The 16,592-nt window shown below is 59.8% G+C and overlaps 1 protein-coding gene across 1 annotated transcript; it reads left to right on the top strand.

Moving 5' to 3' along the window:
• The first annotated feature begins 3,099 nt into the window (after positions 1 to 3,099).
• Positions 3,100 to 7,210, top strand: GDF7 (growth differentiation factor 7). Its single transcript, XM_074221597.1, has 2 exons — positions 3,100 to 3,421; positions 5,820 to 7,210. The coding sequence occupies exons 1-2, from the start codon at positions 3,100 to 3,102 to the stop codon at positions 6,767 to 6,769; spliced, it is 1,272 nt and encodes a 423-aa protein (XP_074077698.1). The 3' UTR covers positions 6,770 to 7,210.
• Positions 7,211 to 16,592: the final 9,382 nt, after the last annotated feature.

Genomic DNA, 16,592 nt, shown 5'->3' with positions numbered 1-16,592 from the left:
GCTTCCACAGGTGCTCCATACTGCTCAGGGTGTTTGGTGGAAATGCTCTCCAGGAACGTCAGAACTCCCCAGGTGCTTGACTGGACCCCATCATTCAGGGAGCTGTTGAGTCTTGTCCATCCTGATTCTGGGGGTCATTGGATTTTGACAAAACGAACTGTTGGGGGGCGGCTAGGCGGCACGGGGATAGAGCACTGACCCTGGAGGCAGGAGGACCCGAGTTCAAATTCAGCCTCAGACATTTAATAATTACCTAGCTGTGTGATTTGGGGTAAGTCACAACCCTGTTGCCTTGCAAAAAAAACAAAACAAAGAAGAATGGGGCCATCCAGGTAGCCTCCTCCCCTACCTCTTCCTGGGAGGCAGGGAGCTTCTGTTCTGGTCCTGTCTCAGCCAGTGATTGTATGGGCAGCTCATTACCAGGGATTTTTTCCCCCTGCCATGGCAGCAGGGATTGGGTGCTGAATGACTCAAGAAAGAGGCACAGTCATTTCTTGGGCAAGATGGCAGGATAGAAATGGGTATCATTTGGGGACTAAGCCCCTCTTCCTGAAGCTAATCCTCTCCTCCCTCCTCCCAAGTTGTCTATAGATACTGCCTTCTCTCCTCTGAGCCTGGTGAAGGCTTCAGCTCCTCCGGTCTGAACAAAAACCTTCTGGGAGGGGTTGGGGCTCTATCCTTCTTCTAGTCTCTTCTAGCTCCTCCCTACCCCAAGTCAGTGAACTGCTGTGTCTCCCTATCACCTCCATGCTGTTTGTCATTCAAAGTCTTTTACCCTTGGACCCCTTTCTGATTTTTCAGTCACTTCCTGGAAGGAGAGCTGGAAGGAGACCCTCCAGATTTTCACTGCTGCTATTTTTCCTGCCTGTCCCCATGCCTGGAATCCTCTTATTCCTTGGCTTTCTTCAAATGGAGCTAAAATCCTGCCTCAACCTCCCTTGGGATTGGTGCCTCCCTTCCTTTGCTTCAGTTTCTTCCATTTCTCCTGTCTAGATCTTGATGGAACATCATCGTTTGCATGTTCTCCCCTGATGGACAGACTGACCCAAAGCCACGACTTCTGCGATTTTGAGAGCATCCTTAGGGAGACAGGCTCAACCCTCTCGGAGACCCAGGGGAAAGAAGGAGTAGTAATGGAATTGGGGATGGCAACAAGCATGGGGGCAGCCTGATCTGCTGAGCCTCTTCTGGTGCCTGGAAGGGCATTCCCATGTGATAGGCTGAACTCTGGGTCTGGGTCAGGCTTCACCTGGACTAAGTTGGAAGGGCTGAGGCCAGGCCTGACTCAACTGGAGTCCTAACTCCTCCCTTAGATCTGGCTCCCTTCATGGGCTTCTCTGGTCTCTAGCTCTGAGCATTGGGGAAAAACTTGGATTGATGTACACAGTTGGGTTGCCATAGGGTGGCAGGGTCCTTAGAAACAAACTGGTCTAACCTTGCCTGAGACTCCCCACTCTCATTTTTACATGTGGAGAAACTGAGGTAGAGAGCAAGGTCGCCTGGCAGACTCCACTTGAAACCCATCCAAAGTGGCCTTGAGGACCTGGCCCCCAGAGGCAGGGCCGGATGCCTCTCGGGGCAGGTGACCTGGGTTTCTAGAGAGCAGGGACAGATGGGGGAGGGTTAGCCACCTACAGCGGCCCCAAGAAAAGGAAGCTTGGGCCCTGGGGCCCCCTGGGCCACCCACCTGAATAGGGCAGGCAGAGCTGTGCCAGCCATAGTCCCGTGGCCCCAGGAGGGGTCCCAGGAGGTTGCAGTCCCCGACACCAGGGAGGGGTGGGCTCTGTACCTGGAGGATGGGGGGGGAGCGACTGCCACAAGTGGCCCGGGACCGAGTCGCCCAGGCAGTGACTGGCCCCCTGGCCCCCTAAGCCCTCCCGGCTCCACCAGAGCAGGAGAGGTCGGACCCCCGGAGGTGGCCGAGGATGGGGGAGAGCGCTTCCGCTCCGGGCGCCCCCCACTCCCTCCCAAGCATTCCTCTTGCCTGGATGTTTGCGGGACTCGGCTCCTTCCCGGAGAGCAGCTCGCCTCCCTCCCCGCCCCCACTGCCCGGAGGAGGGGGAGCCCGGGATCCGGGCGGGAAGTTCGCCTTGGCCCCGCCCGTGGCCGGCCCAGGACTGCGCAGGCAGCGGAGGCAGGCGCTCCGCGGGAGGGGGCCCCGACGGCTCCCCGGCCCCTGGCCCCCCCCCGGGCCCCTGGCTCCCCGCGGCCCAGCCTCCAGGTCCAAGCCCCCCCCCCCCCGGCCCACGCCCATGCCCCCCTACCTACACTGGGGTCTTCGCCGTCGGCTGCTCCGGAGTCGCCGAGCTGGGGGCCGCCTGCTGTCCTGGGCGTGCCTCCGGGGGGCCCGGAGGAGGGAGCGCCCCCCACCTCCTCCCTCTCGGATGACAGGTGAGGCCTCGGGACCCCGAGCAGAAGGGGGGGCGGTACCCCGGAGCCGGAGGGCCGCCTGTGCCCCCTCTCCGCCCAGCCCCGACGTCCCTCAGGCTCCCGCTGTTCCCTCCGGCCCCTGCGGGGGCTCGGCTCGCCCCAGCCCCTCCCCGGGGGCTCGGCCCCCCCGCCCCCCACCTCCGCCGGACGACCCTGGCCAAGCTCCGGGCCCGGGCCGGCCCTCGCGGCCTCGTGCGGAAAAGGGCCCCGGGGCTCCGGAGGGGCAGAGCCGGGGAGGCGGGCGGGGCGCTCCGGACCCGAGCGCGGGGGGAGGGGCGGGGGGCGGGGGCGGGGGGCCGGCCCGGGGGGCTGATTGGCGGCCGCCGCGGGGTTCGGGGTTCCCGGGACGGAGGAGCAGGTCGCGGCCGAGGGGGGCTGGGGGGGCCGCCTCGGCGGAGCCTCAGGCAGGGGGCGCTGTTCGGGTGGGGAGGCGGGGATGGGCCGGGGGGGCGGGGGGCGGCGGGGGCTCCGCAGACCTCCCCGATCCCTCAGCGCTATGTTCACAAGGCGACAGGGGAGCTCCCGGAGCCACCGGAGCCCCTCGGCCAGCGGGAGCGCGGGGCGCGGCGCCGGAGCGGAGGGGCGCGAGGGGCGGCGGCCGGGCCCCCCGAGCGCGGCCGGGGCGGAGGCCGGGGCGCGGAGGGCGGCGCGGCGGCGGAGAGGCGGCCCATGGCCCCGGGCGCCGCCGCCGCGCTCTGCCTCTGGCTGCTGAGCGCCTGCGGGCCGCGGGCCGCCCTGCCGGGGGCCCCGGGGGCCGGCCGCGGCGCTAGACGGGGCCCGACGGAGCCCCCGGGGCCCGGGCTGGGCGCTGCCTCGACGGCCCGGAACGGCTCCCGGGCCCCCGCGGAGCCCCACCACTTCATGCTGGCCCTCTACCGGAGCCTGGCGGCCGGGGCCGCGGCCCCCGCCCCCGCCGCCCCCTCCCCAGCGGGGGGCCGCCGCCGGGCCCGGGCCGACACCGTCACCGGCTTCGCAGACCGGGCGCCCCCAGGTACCTGGGCGGGGCGGGCGGCGGCCCCTCTCCCCGCGCTGCTCGGGGGACTCGGGGCGGGGGGGGGCGCTCTGGGGTGTCCTCCGGACCCCGGGAGGCTTCCCCTCCCTGGCGGGGTGCGGCTCAGCTGCGCCGGAGGGCTGTGGGGGGTGCGGGAGACCCCGAGTCCGGTTCCCCGGAGCTCAGGTAAAGCAGCTTCCGAGGCCAGGCGGGCCGCGCTCCTCAGGGGGCCTGGGCCCTGGGGGCTCGGCCGCCATTCCTTTTGGAGTGGAGGCGTCCTCGGGATCGGGGAGATCGGGGCCGGAGAGGACACCCCCGAGCCCCGGCCTCCGCTGGGGCGGCGGGACATCTTGTCCTGGCATGCCCACCTGTCCGGTGCCAGGGAGCGGGAGATGGGGCATCCCGAGGGCATTTTCGGCGTGGCTGCCTCCGTGCCCCCCTTTCTTCGGGGACCGCGAGCAGGCTGGAAGGCTTTTGTGTCGGGGGGACGTCTCAGCGCACTTCTAGATCCGGGGTCCGAGAGGCGGAGGCTGCAGGGCGGCTCGGGCAGGCCGGCGTTGCGGGGGTCCCTGCGCAAGGAGGGGAGGCCCGAGGGGCCAGGCCCCCAGGGTCCGGACGCCCAGAGGGACCTGTGGGGGGCTGGGCTTAGACCGGGGGCCCCGTCGGCTCCAGCGGGGCCGTTCCTGCCCGAGAGCTGAGCTAAGGTCTCTACCGCGGCTCCTTTAGCGGAGCATCCTTCCTCTTCTCGCCTAGGCCGGGTCCCTGGGCTGGACCCGCTGGCCCCTGCTCTGGACGGCGGGACCGAATCCCGGCCCCACTGCTCTCCTGTCGCAGCCCCCCGCACCCCGGGCCCGGAGCCGGAGTCCATGGGGGCGACGCTTCTGCGGGGGGCTGTGGCCAGCCGGGGAGAGCCGGGGTGCGGCTCATCTGGACTTGATTAGTTTCTGTGGAAGTCATCAAGGGAGACAGAGGAGAACTGGAACTCATTTCAGGCGGAAAGGCGGGGCAAGTGGGGGCCGGAGAGCTCCCGGGGAGCCAGAACAAGGCCCGGGTCCGGGGTCTCGCTTCCACTGAAGCCCAGCCCGCCCCCCGGTCTTCTCGGAGCCCCGCGCGCGAGGCAGCGGCCTGCAGGCGGCTTCTCGGGCCTCGACCTCCCTCCCCTGGCCCAGGCAGCTCCCCTGGTTTGGGGGTGCAGCGGGGCTCCCGGTCCTGGAGGGACAGGGCGGGGCGGCCGGCCGGGAGCAGAGCGCCCTGACTCTCCCGGGGAGGGGGCGGATCTCCCCCCCCCCACTTCCCCGGACGCCAAGAGAAGTCTCTGGTTTGGGGGCGAGCAGACCCCGGCGGGGGCTCCTTGCTGAGCCGACCGGCCTCTCCCCTCCTCGGCCTCCCCGGGGCCCCGGCCGCAGCTCGGCCCAGTCCTTGGTTTTGCCGTGGAGGGAGCAGAGGCCGCGGGAGGGGTCACCCCGTGGGCCAGGGCAGAGGCACTCCGAGGCTTCTGGAGTCCCCTTGCCTGACTCTCCGCTCCTCCGAGGCCCCCTTGCTCCCCACTCTTCTCTGGCTCTCCCCTTCCTTCTGGGCAGCCCCCCAGCGCCCGGCCCTGCCCCCCGACCTTGCTCCCACCGGTGGCTCGGAGGGAGCCCCATGCCCCGGGCTGGGCCGCCGCACCCCGAATGACGCGGCCTCTGCCGTTTGGGGCAAGATGAAAGCGCAGGGCCTCTTCGGTCTCCCTTCCTGGCTGCTTGGAGGAACCCCCCCGAGCTTCCCCTGCCCCGTCTTTCCTCCCTGGGCCTGAAGGGGTGTGTGTTGGGGGGGTGGGGACAGGGCTGAGAACTGCCTCGGCTTTTCCGGGAAGAGAAACCGGACAGAAAAGGGGGGACTCAGCTTCCTTCGGGGCGACTGGCGGCTCCGACTGGGCCAGGGCTAGGGAATGGCACCCTCTCCCTCTGCCTCCCTCCCCTCCTCTCGTCCACCTCCTGGATGAGCGGGCACTGCCCCCCGGCCCCGGCCCCGCAGCCCCAGCCCAGGGCGCCCCCGACGGCGGGTATTTTGCGGCCCCGAGTGAGGACGAGTCTGGTCTCCCCGGGATGGAGCCACCTGAAGCCCTGGGTTTTCCCCAGGGTTTCGGGGGGACCGGCTGGGCCTCCTTTTCGCCCCAAGAGCGGGGGCGGGGGGAGGGCGGCACCGCGTTGAGCATCTCCGTCAGGAGCTGGCCAGGAGCTGGTAACTCTTGAAGTTTAAAAAGTTGTCCTGCGCCGGCATCAGGGGTGGTGTCCCGAGGGGCCCCTGGCTTCCTCAGTTTCTCTCTCTGACAAATGAGGGGGTGTGGAGGACCGTTTTGGAGGGACCGCTCCGGGCCCGCAGCCCCGCTCCATCTCTGTGTCTCTCGCGTCCCTTGCAGACGGAGCCTCCGCCGAGACGGGTCAGCGCTTCCTCTTCGACGTGTCCAGCTTGGCCGACGCCGACGAGCTGGTGGCCGCGGAGCTGCGGGTCCTGCGCCGAGCGCCGGCCGCCCGGGACGGCGGCTCCGCCTGCGACCTCGGGGACGCGGCCCCGAGCGACGAGGCCCCGCGCGGCGCCCTGCTCCTGCTCACCACCTGCCCCGGCGCGGCCCGCGGGCCCCGCGTGCTGGCCTCCCGGGCCGCCGGCCCCCTGGCCTCGGCGCGCTGGGAAGTCTTCGACGTGGCGGACGCCGTGAGGCGGCACCGGCCCGAGCGGCCCCTCTGCCTGCAGCTGCGCGCCGTGGCCGCCTCGTCCCGGGGCCCGCCGGCTCTCGGGCTGCTGGGCCTGGGGCGGCCCGGGAGCCCCGGGCCGCCGCCCACCGAGAGGGCCCTGCTGGTGGTCTTCTCGCGCGCCCACCGCAAACAGAACCTCTTCCGGGAGCTGCGGGCCGCGGGTCGGGCCCAGGGGCGGCCGGGGGCCGCGCGCAGGAAGCGGCGGACCCCGGGGGCTGGGGCCCGGGGGGCGGCGGCGGGAAGCCCCGGCGGCGGGGGCGGCGCGGGGGGCCCGGGCCGCGCCCCGGGGCGCAGGGGCCGCAGCCGCTGCAGCCGCAAGCCTCTGCACGTGGACTTCAAGGAGCTGGGCTGGGACGACTGGATCATCGCGCCCCTGGACTACGAGGCCTACCACTGCGAGGGGGTGTGCGACTTCCCGCTGCGCTCGCACCTGGAGCCCACCAACCACGCCATCATCCAGACGCTGATGAACTCCATGGCGCCCGAGGCCGCGCCGCCCAGCTGCTGCGTGCCCGCCAAGCTCAGCCCCATCAGCATCCTCTACATCGACGCCGCCAACAACGTCGTCTACAAGCAGTACGAAGACATGGTGGTGGAGACCTGCGGCTGCAGGTAGCGGCCCGGCGCCCGGGGCGCCCCGACGGCCCCGCGCGCTCCCCCGACCCACACGCGCGCACCCACAGACAGACAGGGACAGACAGACAGGGATACACACGGGCACTCACGGACAGACAGGGACAGACAGACAGGGATACACACGGGCACCCACGGACAGACAGACAGACAGGGACCCACATGGACAGACACGGACAGACACATACTCACACACGGACAGACGGGCAGGGACACACACGGACAGACACACACGGACAGACACACACGGACAAACACACACACACACACACACACACACACACACACACACACACACACACACGGACTCACCGAGGCACACAGTGCAGACCCAGCCCTCCCCCGCTCGGCTCCTCTCTGTCCGCCCCCCTCAGACCCTCACCCCCGGGACAGGGTCTGCACGCTACTGAATCTGCCTACTTTCTTGAGGGGGAGGGCTGCCGGGAGCGGGGGGGGGGGCGGAGAGCCGAGCTCGTCCACTCTCCTCTGGTCTGGGGGCGACGCCTCCGTCTCTGCGCGGGGCCGGGGGCGCCCCAGAGGCCGAGACTATTTGCATGGGCCGTTGGCGCCGAGGGGCCGGGGGGACCTCCGTCTGAGGTTCTGGAGGGCCGTCGAGATTCTCTTGGCTGGGCCTGACTGCTCCCCACGGCTTTTCCCGAGAAGCAGGCTGGGGGTCTGGGCAGTCTCAGGCCTCCGGCTAGCTAGCGGCGGGCTCCCCCGAACCCCGGGCTCCCGTCCTAGGGCCGGGGCACTCCCCCGCGGCCCGACGCCTCTTGAAGGCTCCCGGAGAAGCTCCCGGCTCCTTCTGGCTTTCCCTCCACCTTGGAGGGGCCCCTACTAAGCAGGCCCCTTGCCCTTTCTTTCCATTGTCCTGACAGAGAGGACAGGCCGGAGACGGGGTCCGGAGGGGGCTCGGAGCCGCCCGCCGGGGAGACTTTGGAAACGGGGAGGCTGGGCGACTGATTAGGGCGAGCGAGGCGTCCCGTGTGGAAGGAGGGAGGGCATCCGGGGACGGCACCTTTCACCCCGCAGTTCTGCTGGCCCCAGGGAGGAGGCCGGAGAAAGCGGGCCCCCCTGCCTGGGCATCGGCCGGCCAGCCTGGGCACTGCGGGCTCCGACAGTCAGAAGGGAAGGGGTGAGCGCGGTGCGGAGGGGGGATCGTCAGGGCAGTCTGGGGGGGGGGACCCCTTCCAGCGCCTTTCCGCTGCCCGCTTCTTCCGGCTGCTCTGAGACCCCCGGGCCTCGGAGTCGGGGCCGGGCCCGCTCCCTCTGGACTGCAGGCGCTGGGCTTCTAGAGCCCCCCACTCCGAGTCGGGCCGAGACCTGGTCCCCGCTGCCCCTCGGGTCCCAGCTCCCCCATCCCCCCCGGTCCCCCCGGCCCCGCTTTGAGAGATCTGAGCACGAATGGGGGCTGGGCTCCCTGGAAGGAGAGATCCAGTCCCGAGCGGTTGAAGAAGCCCGATTTAAAATTGGAACAAAGGAAGGCAGGGAAGGAGGGAAGGAAGGGAGGGCGCCCCGATTCCTTTCGATGGATTCTCCCTTCAGTTCTTTACTTCCCCCGGGAAGCCGAGAGCGGCCGAGCGCACTCGGAGCCCCCCACTGGCCATCTCCGAGTCCCCCGAGGCCCTCGGGAGGCGGCGGCTGCTCCGGGACGGGCTGGGAGCTGAGCTGCCCGATCCTCGGATCCCTGGCTTCCCTAGATTTCTCAGGCGGAGTGGCCGAGAGCTCGCTCCACTTGAGCTGATCGCCCATCCTTGAGCATTCAAATGCCGATAGCCCTAAACTGGGTTTAACCAGTTTTGAGAGTAGGGGGTCAGGGGACTCCTACAAACTAGAGAGAACATTTCCCTGGGAGTAGATTCCAAGAGAGTAAAACTGAACTAGCTCAGAAGGTATTGGGAAGCTTCTTAGCACCAAGGAACGGATCTGTTTGGGGGGAACCTTTTTGTTTTTTAAATGCTAGAAGAAACAATCCCTTCGAGCTGGGTGTGGGGGGGTGGCGCTTGAAAGAAGAGGAACGGAAAGTTTGGAGCTGCTCCGGATGCCTCCAAGGTTCCTTTCCTCTGGAAAGATGTAAGGAAATTGGGCCAGAGTCGCCCCAGCTGTGCCAGCCCCCCCCATTCCAAGGGTTAAGGCCTGGGGCTCTGAGGGGCAGAACAGACTTGGCTTCTCTGGTGGGACCCGGCCTCTGCTTAAACAGGCTTCCAGCTTGGGGGGCTGGGCAGGCTTCCGGCCTTCAGTCCAACATCAGCCTCCGCTTCTGGTGTGGAAGCTCCAACTTGTTTGTCTGGGCAGCCCCTCTGCAGCTCAGGGTTACAGCGGGGAAGTTAGACAGAAATGAAAGGGAAGGACAGCGTGGCCCCCCTTTCTCTCCCTTGGCAAAGGGGGTGCCTGAGGTTGAGGGAGGGACCCTGACTCCTCTGCTTCCTTATGCTGGGCAGGAGATGAGGAGGGGGTGGCAGCCCCTCCCCCAAAAGGAAGCATGTTCCTCTTCTCTGGGGATGTTGTGGGGCTGTTTGGGAGGTCTTGAATGCTCTGCTGCCAGAAATCTGTGGAGCATCCCCAGCACAGGAGGAGCCAGGTCTGAGGTGACCTAGCTGAGGCAGGGGCCTTTGTCCAGCTCTGGCCATCCCCCCTCCCACTGCCTCAGCCACGGTGGCTGTCCAGCCTGAGGACTGTCGAGTCTGGGGGGCAGCAGCCTCACAGTTCTGCCTTCCTGTCTCCCTGGACACCCCAATGCTCCAATTAAACTTGCTCAATTGCTTTACTGATTCCTTTTCGTCTGATTCTGATTTCTTTCGTGGGGGCTCTCGCAGAACTGCTCGACCTCCTAGACTGTCTAGGGACACCCAACCAGGATGGGGCTTGAGGTGGGCCAGGAGCAAATAGACAATACTTTAAGTGGGGGTGGGGGAGAGGAGAAAGGTGCTGCAGCTTTTATCTTATCCCTTGGGACAAGCCAGTGCTTCTCTCCAGGCTGGAGGCAGAGCTTAGATCCTGAAATCATAGCATCACACAGACCTTTAGGGGATGTAGGGCTTATGCAGCCTTACCCTTGGGTCAAGAGAAGTGGGAGCCCATGTTTAGGGTCACTGGAGCTCAGGCTCCAGATAAAATCCCTCCTCTCTCCAGAGCTGTCATCCAGTCATTAAAAAAAAACTTTTAAAATTCTTTTGACTTTTTGCAAGGCATTGGGGTTAAGTGACTTGCCCAAGGTCATACAGCTAGGTAATTATTAAGTATATGAGAGTGGATTTGAACTCTTACTGAGTTCTGAACTAGACAAGCTCTTTCCACAGGTTAGTGAAGGTATCCACCATCTGAAAGAGCTGATTTTGCTCTTTTAAAATTCCTCTGATTTCTACTCTTATTTTGCCTTTCTTGTAAAATTTTCTTTGCTTCCCACCTCTGGGGAAAAAAGAAAATAAAATAAACATTAAAAAAATCCAAAATTAAAAAACAATCAAGCCAAAACATTCTCACATTGGCTGGACCCAAAGTTCATCTTCTCATTTTACTCTCTGGCTCTGTCACCTCTCTGTTGGAAGAAAGGTAGTGTATTTCATCACTAATTTTCCGGAATCATGGCCAGTCACTGAACGGCTCAGAGTACTTCAGTTTTCCAGCGATCCCTCCAATGTTGTCACTATAAATTTTTCTTAGTTCTGGTCACTTCTGCTCTGCATCAGCTCATATGAGTCTTCCTGGGTTTTCTAAAACCTTGGACTTCTTCATTTCTAATGGAACAATGTTGTTGTTCAGTCACGTTTGATTCTTGGTGACTCTATTTGGGTTTTTTTTTTGGCAAATTACTAAAGTGGTGTGCTATTTCCTTCTTCAGCTCATTTTGCAGATGAGGAAACTGAGGCAGAGAGTAGTTAAGTGACTTGCCCAGGGTCACACAGTTAACAAATATCTGAGGTCAGATTTGAATGCTTGGAGATCAGCCTTCCTGACCTCATATCCTGTAACCTATCCACTGCATCACCATAAGCTGTTCAGTCATTTTCTCAAGAGGTGGGCACACTCTTTGTTTCTTTGCCAGCACAAAAAAGAGCTGCTATAAACATTTTTGTATGTTTGAGTCCTTTTCCTCTGTAATGTCTTTGGGTTCTAGGTCTATTGGGGGTAACACTGGGACAAAGGCTATATACACTTCAGTGACTTTTGGAACAATGGAAATTCTGGAAATTACTTTCCAGAATGGCAGGACCAGTTTGACCGTTCCACCAACTATGCTTGTGTGGGTCTATTTTCCGGCAGTCTCTCATTTCTTGTACTTTTTGGGTCAACTTTGCCAATCTGAATAGTGTGAGACAGAACCTCGGGAATCTCTTCTTGTGTATTTCTCTGAGTGATTTCTCACCTGATTCTGAACAAATGAATACTTACCTCACCATTGGGGGAGAAGGTGTTTTACCTTACCTTAAATTCATAATTTTCATTATATTTGCAGTTCTTTTGTTTTGCTCATTTTTTCTCATTCTTTTTTTAAAAATATGAGTTAAATTTTTAAAAAATTTTTATTTAAGGCATTGGGGTTAAGTGACTTGCCCAAGGCCACACAGCTAGGCAATTATTAAGTGTCTGAGGCCAGATTTGAACTCAGATTCTCCTGACTCCAGGGCTGGTGCTCATCCTCTGTGCCACCTAGATGCCCTAATGTGAGTTTTTAAAAATGATACATTTCTTCCTTCTCCCTTTTGATTTGTCTCATTCTAAACTTAATTGATTGTATTTCTTGTTATTTCAAAATGTAGAAAGGAAGCTTGGTTAGCTGAGACCCCTTGGCGGGGCTCTCCTCCCTCGGAACTCCTCAGATGCTGATAAGTAGTGGAAGGAACCCAGAGGAATCTTAGTAACTCTTATTCCACAAGGACCTAGTGATTGTTCAGCAAGTGCTAAGCAATGTGCTGAGCACAGGGAAAGGAAGAAAGGCAAGGCCTGTTGTCATGGTTTAGGCCACAGACGAGAGAGAGAGAGAGAGAGAGAGAGAGAGAGAGAGAGAGAGAGAGAGAGAGAGAGAGAGAGAGAGAGAGAGAGAGAGAGCCACTGGTGAAAATGGGCTAGGAGAGACCAGCCACTGGATGATGTACCAAAGACAAGCAAAACTGTCTAGGACTTCTGGTCTGAGAGAGCATTTGGCTCAGTCCCTTATTTGACAGAGGAGGGAACTGAGGCTCAGTGACCTGCCCAGGAGGCATCAAAGGAGGAGGGGGGAGGTGCCTGTCCTCAAAATCAAAACTGCTGGAAAAGAGGAGGAAATAGAGATTCCAACTTCCCTTTCCTGCTCCATGGTGAAGATGATAAAGGGCTGAGAAGTGAAGTAAGTGCCCCCCATGAACCACAATCACAATATTTGGGGGAGGAAAGCCTTCCTAAAGGTTGGGTCCCCAGAGGGCAGCTGGGAGGATTCCCACTCAGGGTTCTCAGCATAACTCAGCATAGCTGGGGGGCTCTAGTACTGCTGTCAGCCCCCACTAGTGTGCTTCCCACCGATCACCAGTCAGACTGAATTCACACAGAAAAGGTGATTCCGTTTCTCGAGGCAGCTTGGTATAGTGATCATAGAGTGCCACTTCCAAGGGAGGATGAACTGGGTTGCCCTTCCACCTCTGACACAGACTGGCTATAACTTATCCCCCCTCCATCTACAACTCTAGGGGAATCCTCTACCAGCAGCATCTCAGGACCAGATCCCATCCTGGTTTATAAAAGCAGGGAAAACAAGAAGAAAATTCAGATGGATTTCCATGGGGATGTTTGGGTCTGTTCTTGCCAGTTTAAAAAGGGAAGAGTGGAAACAGGTAGATGAAAACACAACCTCCTATCTCCTCAAAACTGGGATGAGAGGTACCATGAACATCGACACACGTTCAAGACCTCAGGTCAGCGAGCTGCTGACAGTGTTGATGTGAGCTTTATTTTGTTTTATTTTATTGTAGAGAGGAAACAGGGAGAGCTTAATTGATGTTTGTTGACTGAATGAATGACCAGCCCACAGGGGAGAGGAGGTGTTGAGCTTGGGCCTTGGCTTTTTCTTCCTTGGATTTGGGAAGGATTCTTCTTGGGAGAAGATCTGGAGCTAGTCCTTCATAGAGTAGAGGTCAAAGTTTGTGGACAAAACCAAAACATTGTAGGCATATGCCAGAGTACCATCAGCTGGCACCGGCTACTGTATCCCCCTCAAGTTGTTTTGGAAATATCGGGGTCTTTCCCAGAGGAAGTCCCTGAAGAAGGTTGGCTATTCCTTAGCTAAACAGAAGCTGAGGGTATCTTTCATGGTTCCTGGAGATCTCTAGCACCCTCAAAATACCCATTTCACAATGAACTCCTCAGAGCATCCTTCTCAGTGACTGGGGAGGGGGGCAGGCTTTGGGTCCTAGGAGTTAAGGAGTCAAGGAGGGGCTGGGAAAGATAGTTCAGGGGGTAGGGGAATTGAGATGGGAGTGAGGGGAGCTGGGGGTTAGGGAATTGGGTCAAGGGGGGGTCCAAGAAGGGGGAGCTGATCTGGAGGATCAGGGGCCAGCTGCTGTGCTCCCTCTCACCCCAGCTCAGGGGAGGTGGGTTTTCTGGGCAGTGGGCCATACCTGGTTTCAGCATCCTAAGCTCAGCTTCTGGAAGCATTTGGAGTTTGGCTTAACAACACACAGGGAAGTCTGCAAAGATCAGGACCAAGGCAGAGGAAACCCTTTGGTTCCTTTCAGTCTCTTGTCTTTCCAGAGGGCACTTCTCTTCACAGACTGGTCTATCTAGAGCTATCTCCAGAGGCTTCTACATGACTACTGCACAGAGGAAACTGAGGCAGTGGGAGCTGAAGTCATACAGGTGTCCCCTTTTGATGCCCAAGGCAACCCACTGTCCATTTACCATGCTGCTGTCTGAGGAAGGCTCAGCTGATTGAGGTTTTCTCTGTATGGGGAATTTGCTGTTAGACCTTTTGATCATCCATACCTCAGAAGAAAGGGAGAGAAAGAGAGAAACCACAACCACCAGCACTTAGAAAGCACCGGCTGTATGTAAAGTCCTGGACTCTACTCTGAGAAAAGACAAAGTCTAGATCAGACGATCTTTGTCCTTGAGAAGCTTTGAATCTTCCTGGGGAATAAGATAGAAGCAGAAAAGGCTGGAAAGGGAAGGAGAGAAGTAGAAACCTAAAGACATAGGATTTCCTCTCACTGATTGAGCAATCCAGGAAGTCTTCCTGGAAGAGACAGCATTTGAGTGGGGCCTGGCAGAAATCTGGGGCGGAGGGTCCCCAGTCCTATGGATGGGCAGAGGCAGATGGAAGAGTTTGAGACCAGCCCTAGTCTCTCTTTTCATTCTACATCCCCTTTCTCTTGTCTCATGGCCAGATTTTAATGACTCCATCTGACTCTAGGTTAGTTCTGGGGAGCTCAAAGCATCTCAAGGCTTTGCAGGACAGTTTTTACAAAAGGACAGGGTGGTCATGACTTTAGATTCGGAGCCTGGATTTGTCTCAGGGTCTAGCACCCCTCGGTAGCAGTGTGGGAGAGCAGGTATGCAGCCTCTGGAAACTGGGGGGCCCCTGGAACTCAAGAACATAGTGGTTTTCCAATGGATGATAGCCCAGCAGTTTGGAGATTAAAATCAGGAGGCATATGGACCTCTCACCTTAAAATGGAAGACTTCACTAACTGTAGCAAGAAGAGCTAATCATTAGATGGAACTGGAACCTACCCAAAGCATCAGTTTTTGGGGAAGGCATGCTCCAGTCCAGCCCAGATCAGATCTTGGCCCACTCATTAGCCAGGGGCAGCTTTCTGAGTGTCTTGGGGCCATCATCTAAACCATTCCCTGGGTCTGCTCAGGAATGCCCCTGTTCTCAGATTCCCTTCCCAGCCACTCTGAAAGATGGATAAGCAGCCTGGCCACAGGGAGTCAAAGAGGGACCCCACTTCTATGGGATGGGGAGGAATGGGTCACCTTCAGCTTGTGCCAGCCAGCCACTCCCAGGCAATGGTATGTGTGTGTGTGTGAAGAGCAGCTGCCATGGGGCTGATGGCAGTTAGACTTCTCAGCATTCTTGAAACTCTAGGCTGGGGCCCAAGTCAATCCTTTGTGCCATTCAGCTAAATGGCCAGGGTCTCTGGAAGGACCCCCTACCCCTTCCCCCATGGTCCTGCACAATGGATGGCCCACTTGGTCTGAAATCAAAAAGACATGAACTCAAATGTAGACTCAGATACTTCCTGGCTGAGTGATTAGGTCACTTCACCTGTTTGCCTCAATTTCCTTAAGTGTAAAATGGGTTTAATAATAGCCCCTACCTTCCAGGGTTGCTGTCAGGATTGGATGACACATTTGTGGAGTGTTTGGTACACAGTAGGCATTTAATAAATGCTTGTTTCCCATCCTTCTCTTTACATCTTGATTTTATGAGACTATAGACATTTGGGGGCTGCCCTGTGACTTGGCGGGGGGGCAGGCTGCAGGAGGAGTTCCTTCCCTCCCTTGCTCCTGCCCTCATCCCCAGGAGCATCAATCAGTATGTGCCTTATATCTCCATTTGTCCCTCAATTCATTTATTTCCCATGAGCATCTCCTCTACCTCAGACCCCCCCCACCCCCAGATGCAGCTGCCCCGTCCATCCAGCTCTGAAATTCCTTCATTGGGAACTAAGATCCTGCAATCTTAAGGTCAGTCATCATTTACTTTTCCTGATCTTGTTCTTAAGCTTCCTAGTAGGTGCTTAACATAGATTTTCTTCCTTTCCTTCTCTCTCCTTCCTTCCCTCCCTCCCTTCCTCCCTCCCTCCTTCCTTCCTTCCCTTTCTCCCTTCCTCCCTCCCTCCCTCCTTCCTCCCTCCCTCCCTCCCTCCTTCCTTCCTTCCTTCCTTCCTTCCCTCCCTCCCTTCCTTCCCTCATTCTTCTTTCCTTCCTCCCTTCCTCCCTCCCTCCTCCCCACCCTCCCACCCTCAGAGCTTCCTCAGACCCGATCTGGGTAGGCCTTAAGCTGAGGCGGCCTGGCCTCTGCCTTGGGGGCTCCCATCTGTTTCTGGAGACTTCCCATTTGAGAGGAAAGGCCTTCTGTGGGCCCTGCTTCCTGGCCGGCCATTCCCTGAATTGGAGGCCAAGCCAGGCTGGCAGAAGCTGGCACCTCCAGGAGCCCCAGGCAGAGAGGGGAAGGGAGCAGACCTGGCACTGGGTGGGTGGGGGGGACACAGATGGAAGGGGCTTCCTGTTCTTCCTCTCTAAAATGAGCCTGTTGGGTCTCTGATGATTCTCAGGGGAGGGCCCCTCTGAACTTGACTGCAAGGTCTAAATGGCCAAGGGTGGAGCAGTGACCCCAGAGTGGCAAATCGTGTATGTGAAGATCGAGAAACCCTCATGGCTGGGGGGGGCATCCGGGGGAAGACAGGGAAGGGATCTGTGTGGGGGAGACCGAGGCCAGGGCAGCTCTGTCCCCTCACCCCAGTGATCGGAGGGAGTCCACCCCCAGAGCTGTGGGTGGGATTCTAGAACATCCATCCCTGGGGCTGTGTGTGGGGGGGTTCTCGAGCTCCCCCTGCCCCCCCACTCCTTGGGCAGCCCTGCCTTTGCCTTGCTGCCTCCTCCCCCAGCTCCGTTGCTCCGGAGTCCGGCCCTATGTTGATATATGGCCGCCGAGGGATTTTAACGAGCTGTTCGATTCTGATGATAACTTACATTTTTAGCAAATGAGAACAAGGAATTCCGATGAGTCTGCAAGTCCTTCCGGATGCAGCTCCCCACTCCCCCCCTCCCCCGGGCCTTGACAGTGCTCCCCTGGCAGGGCTGTTCCCCTGGCAAGGCCACACCCCTGG

This window comes from Macrotis lagotis, chromosome 1, assembly GCF_037893015.1.
Source record: "Macrotis lagotis isolate mMagLag1 chromosome 1, bilby.v1.9.chrom.fasta, whole genome shotgun sequence".
In the NCBI taxonomy this organism is placed as follows: Eukaryota; Metazoa; Chordata; class Mammalia; order Peramelemorphia; family Peramelidae; genus Macrotis; species Macrotis lagotis.
The sequence above is the reverse complement of the archived record's forward strand: the minus strand, read 5'-3'. Positions and strand labels throughout refer to the sequence as shown.

Bases quoted from the DNA above. Each gene is read 5' to 3' on its own strand.
- GDF7 (XM_074221597.1), top strand. From the start codon at position 3,100: ATGGCCCCGGGCGCCGCCGCCGCGCTCTGCCTCTGGCTGCTGAGCGCC. The intron at 3,422-5,819 runs GTACCTGGGCGG...CGTCCCTTGCAG, and splicing joins CGCAGACCGGGCGCCCCCAG to ACGGAGCCTCCGCCGAGACG.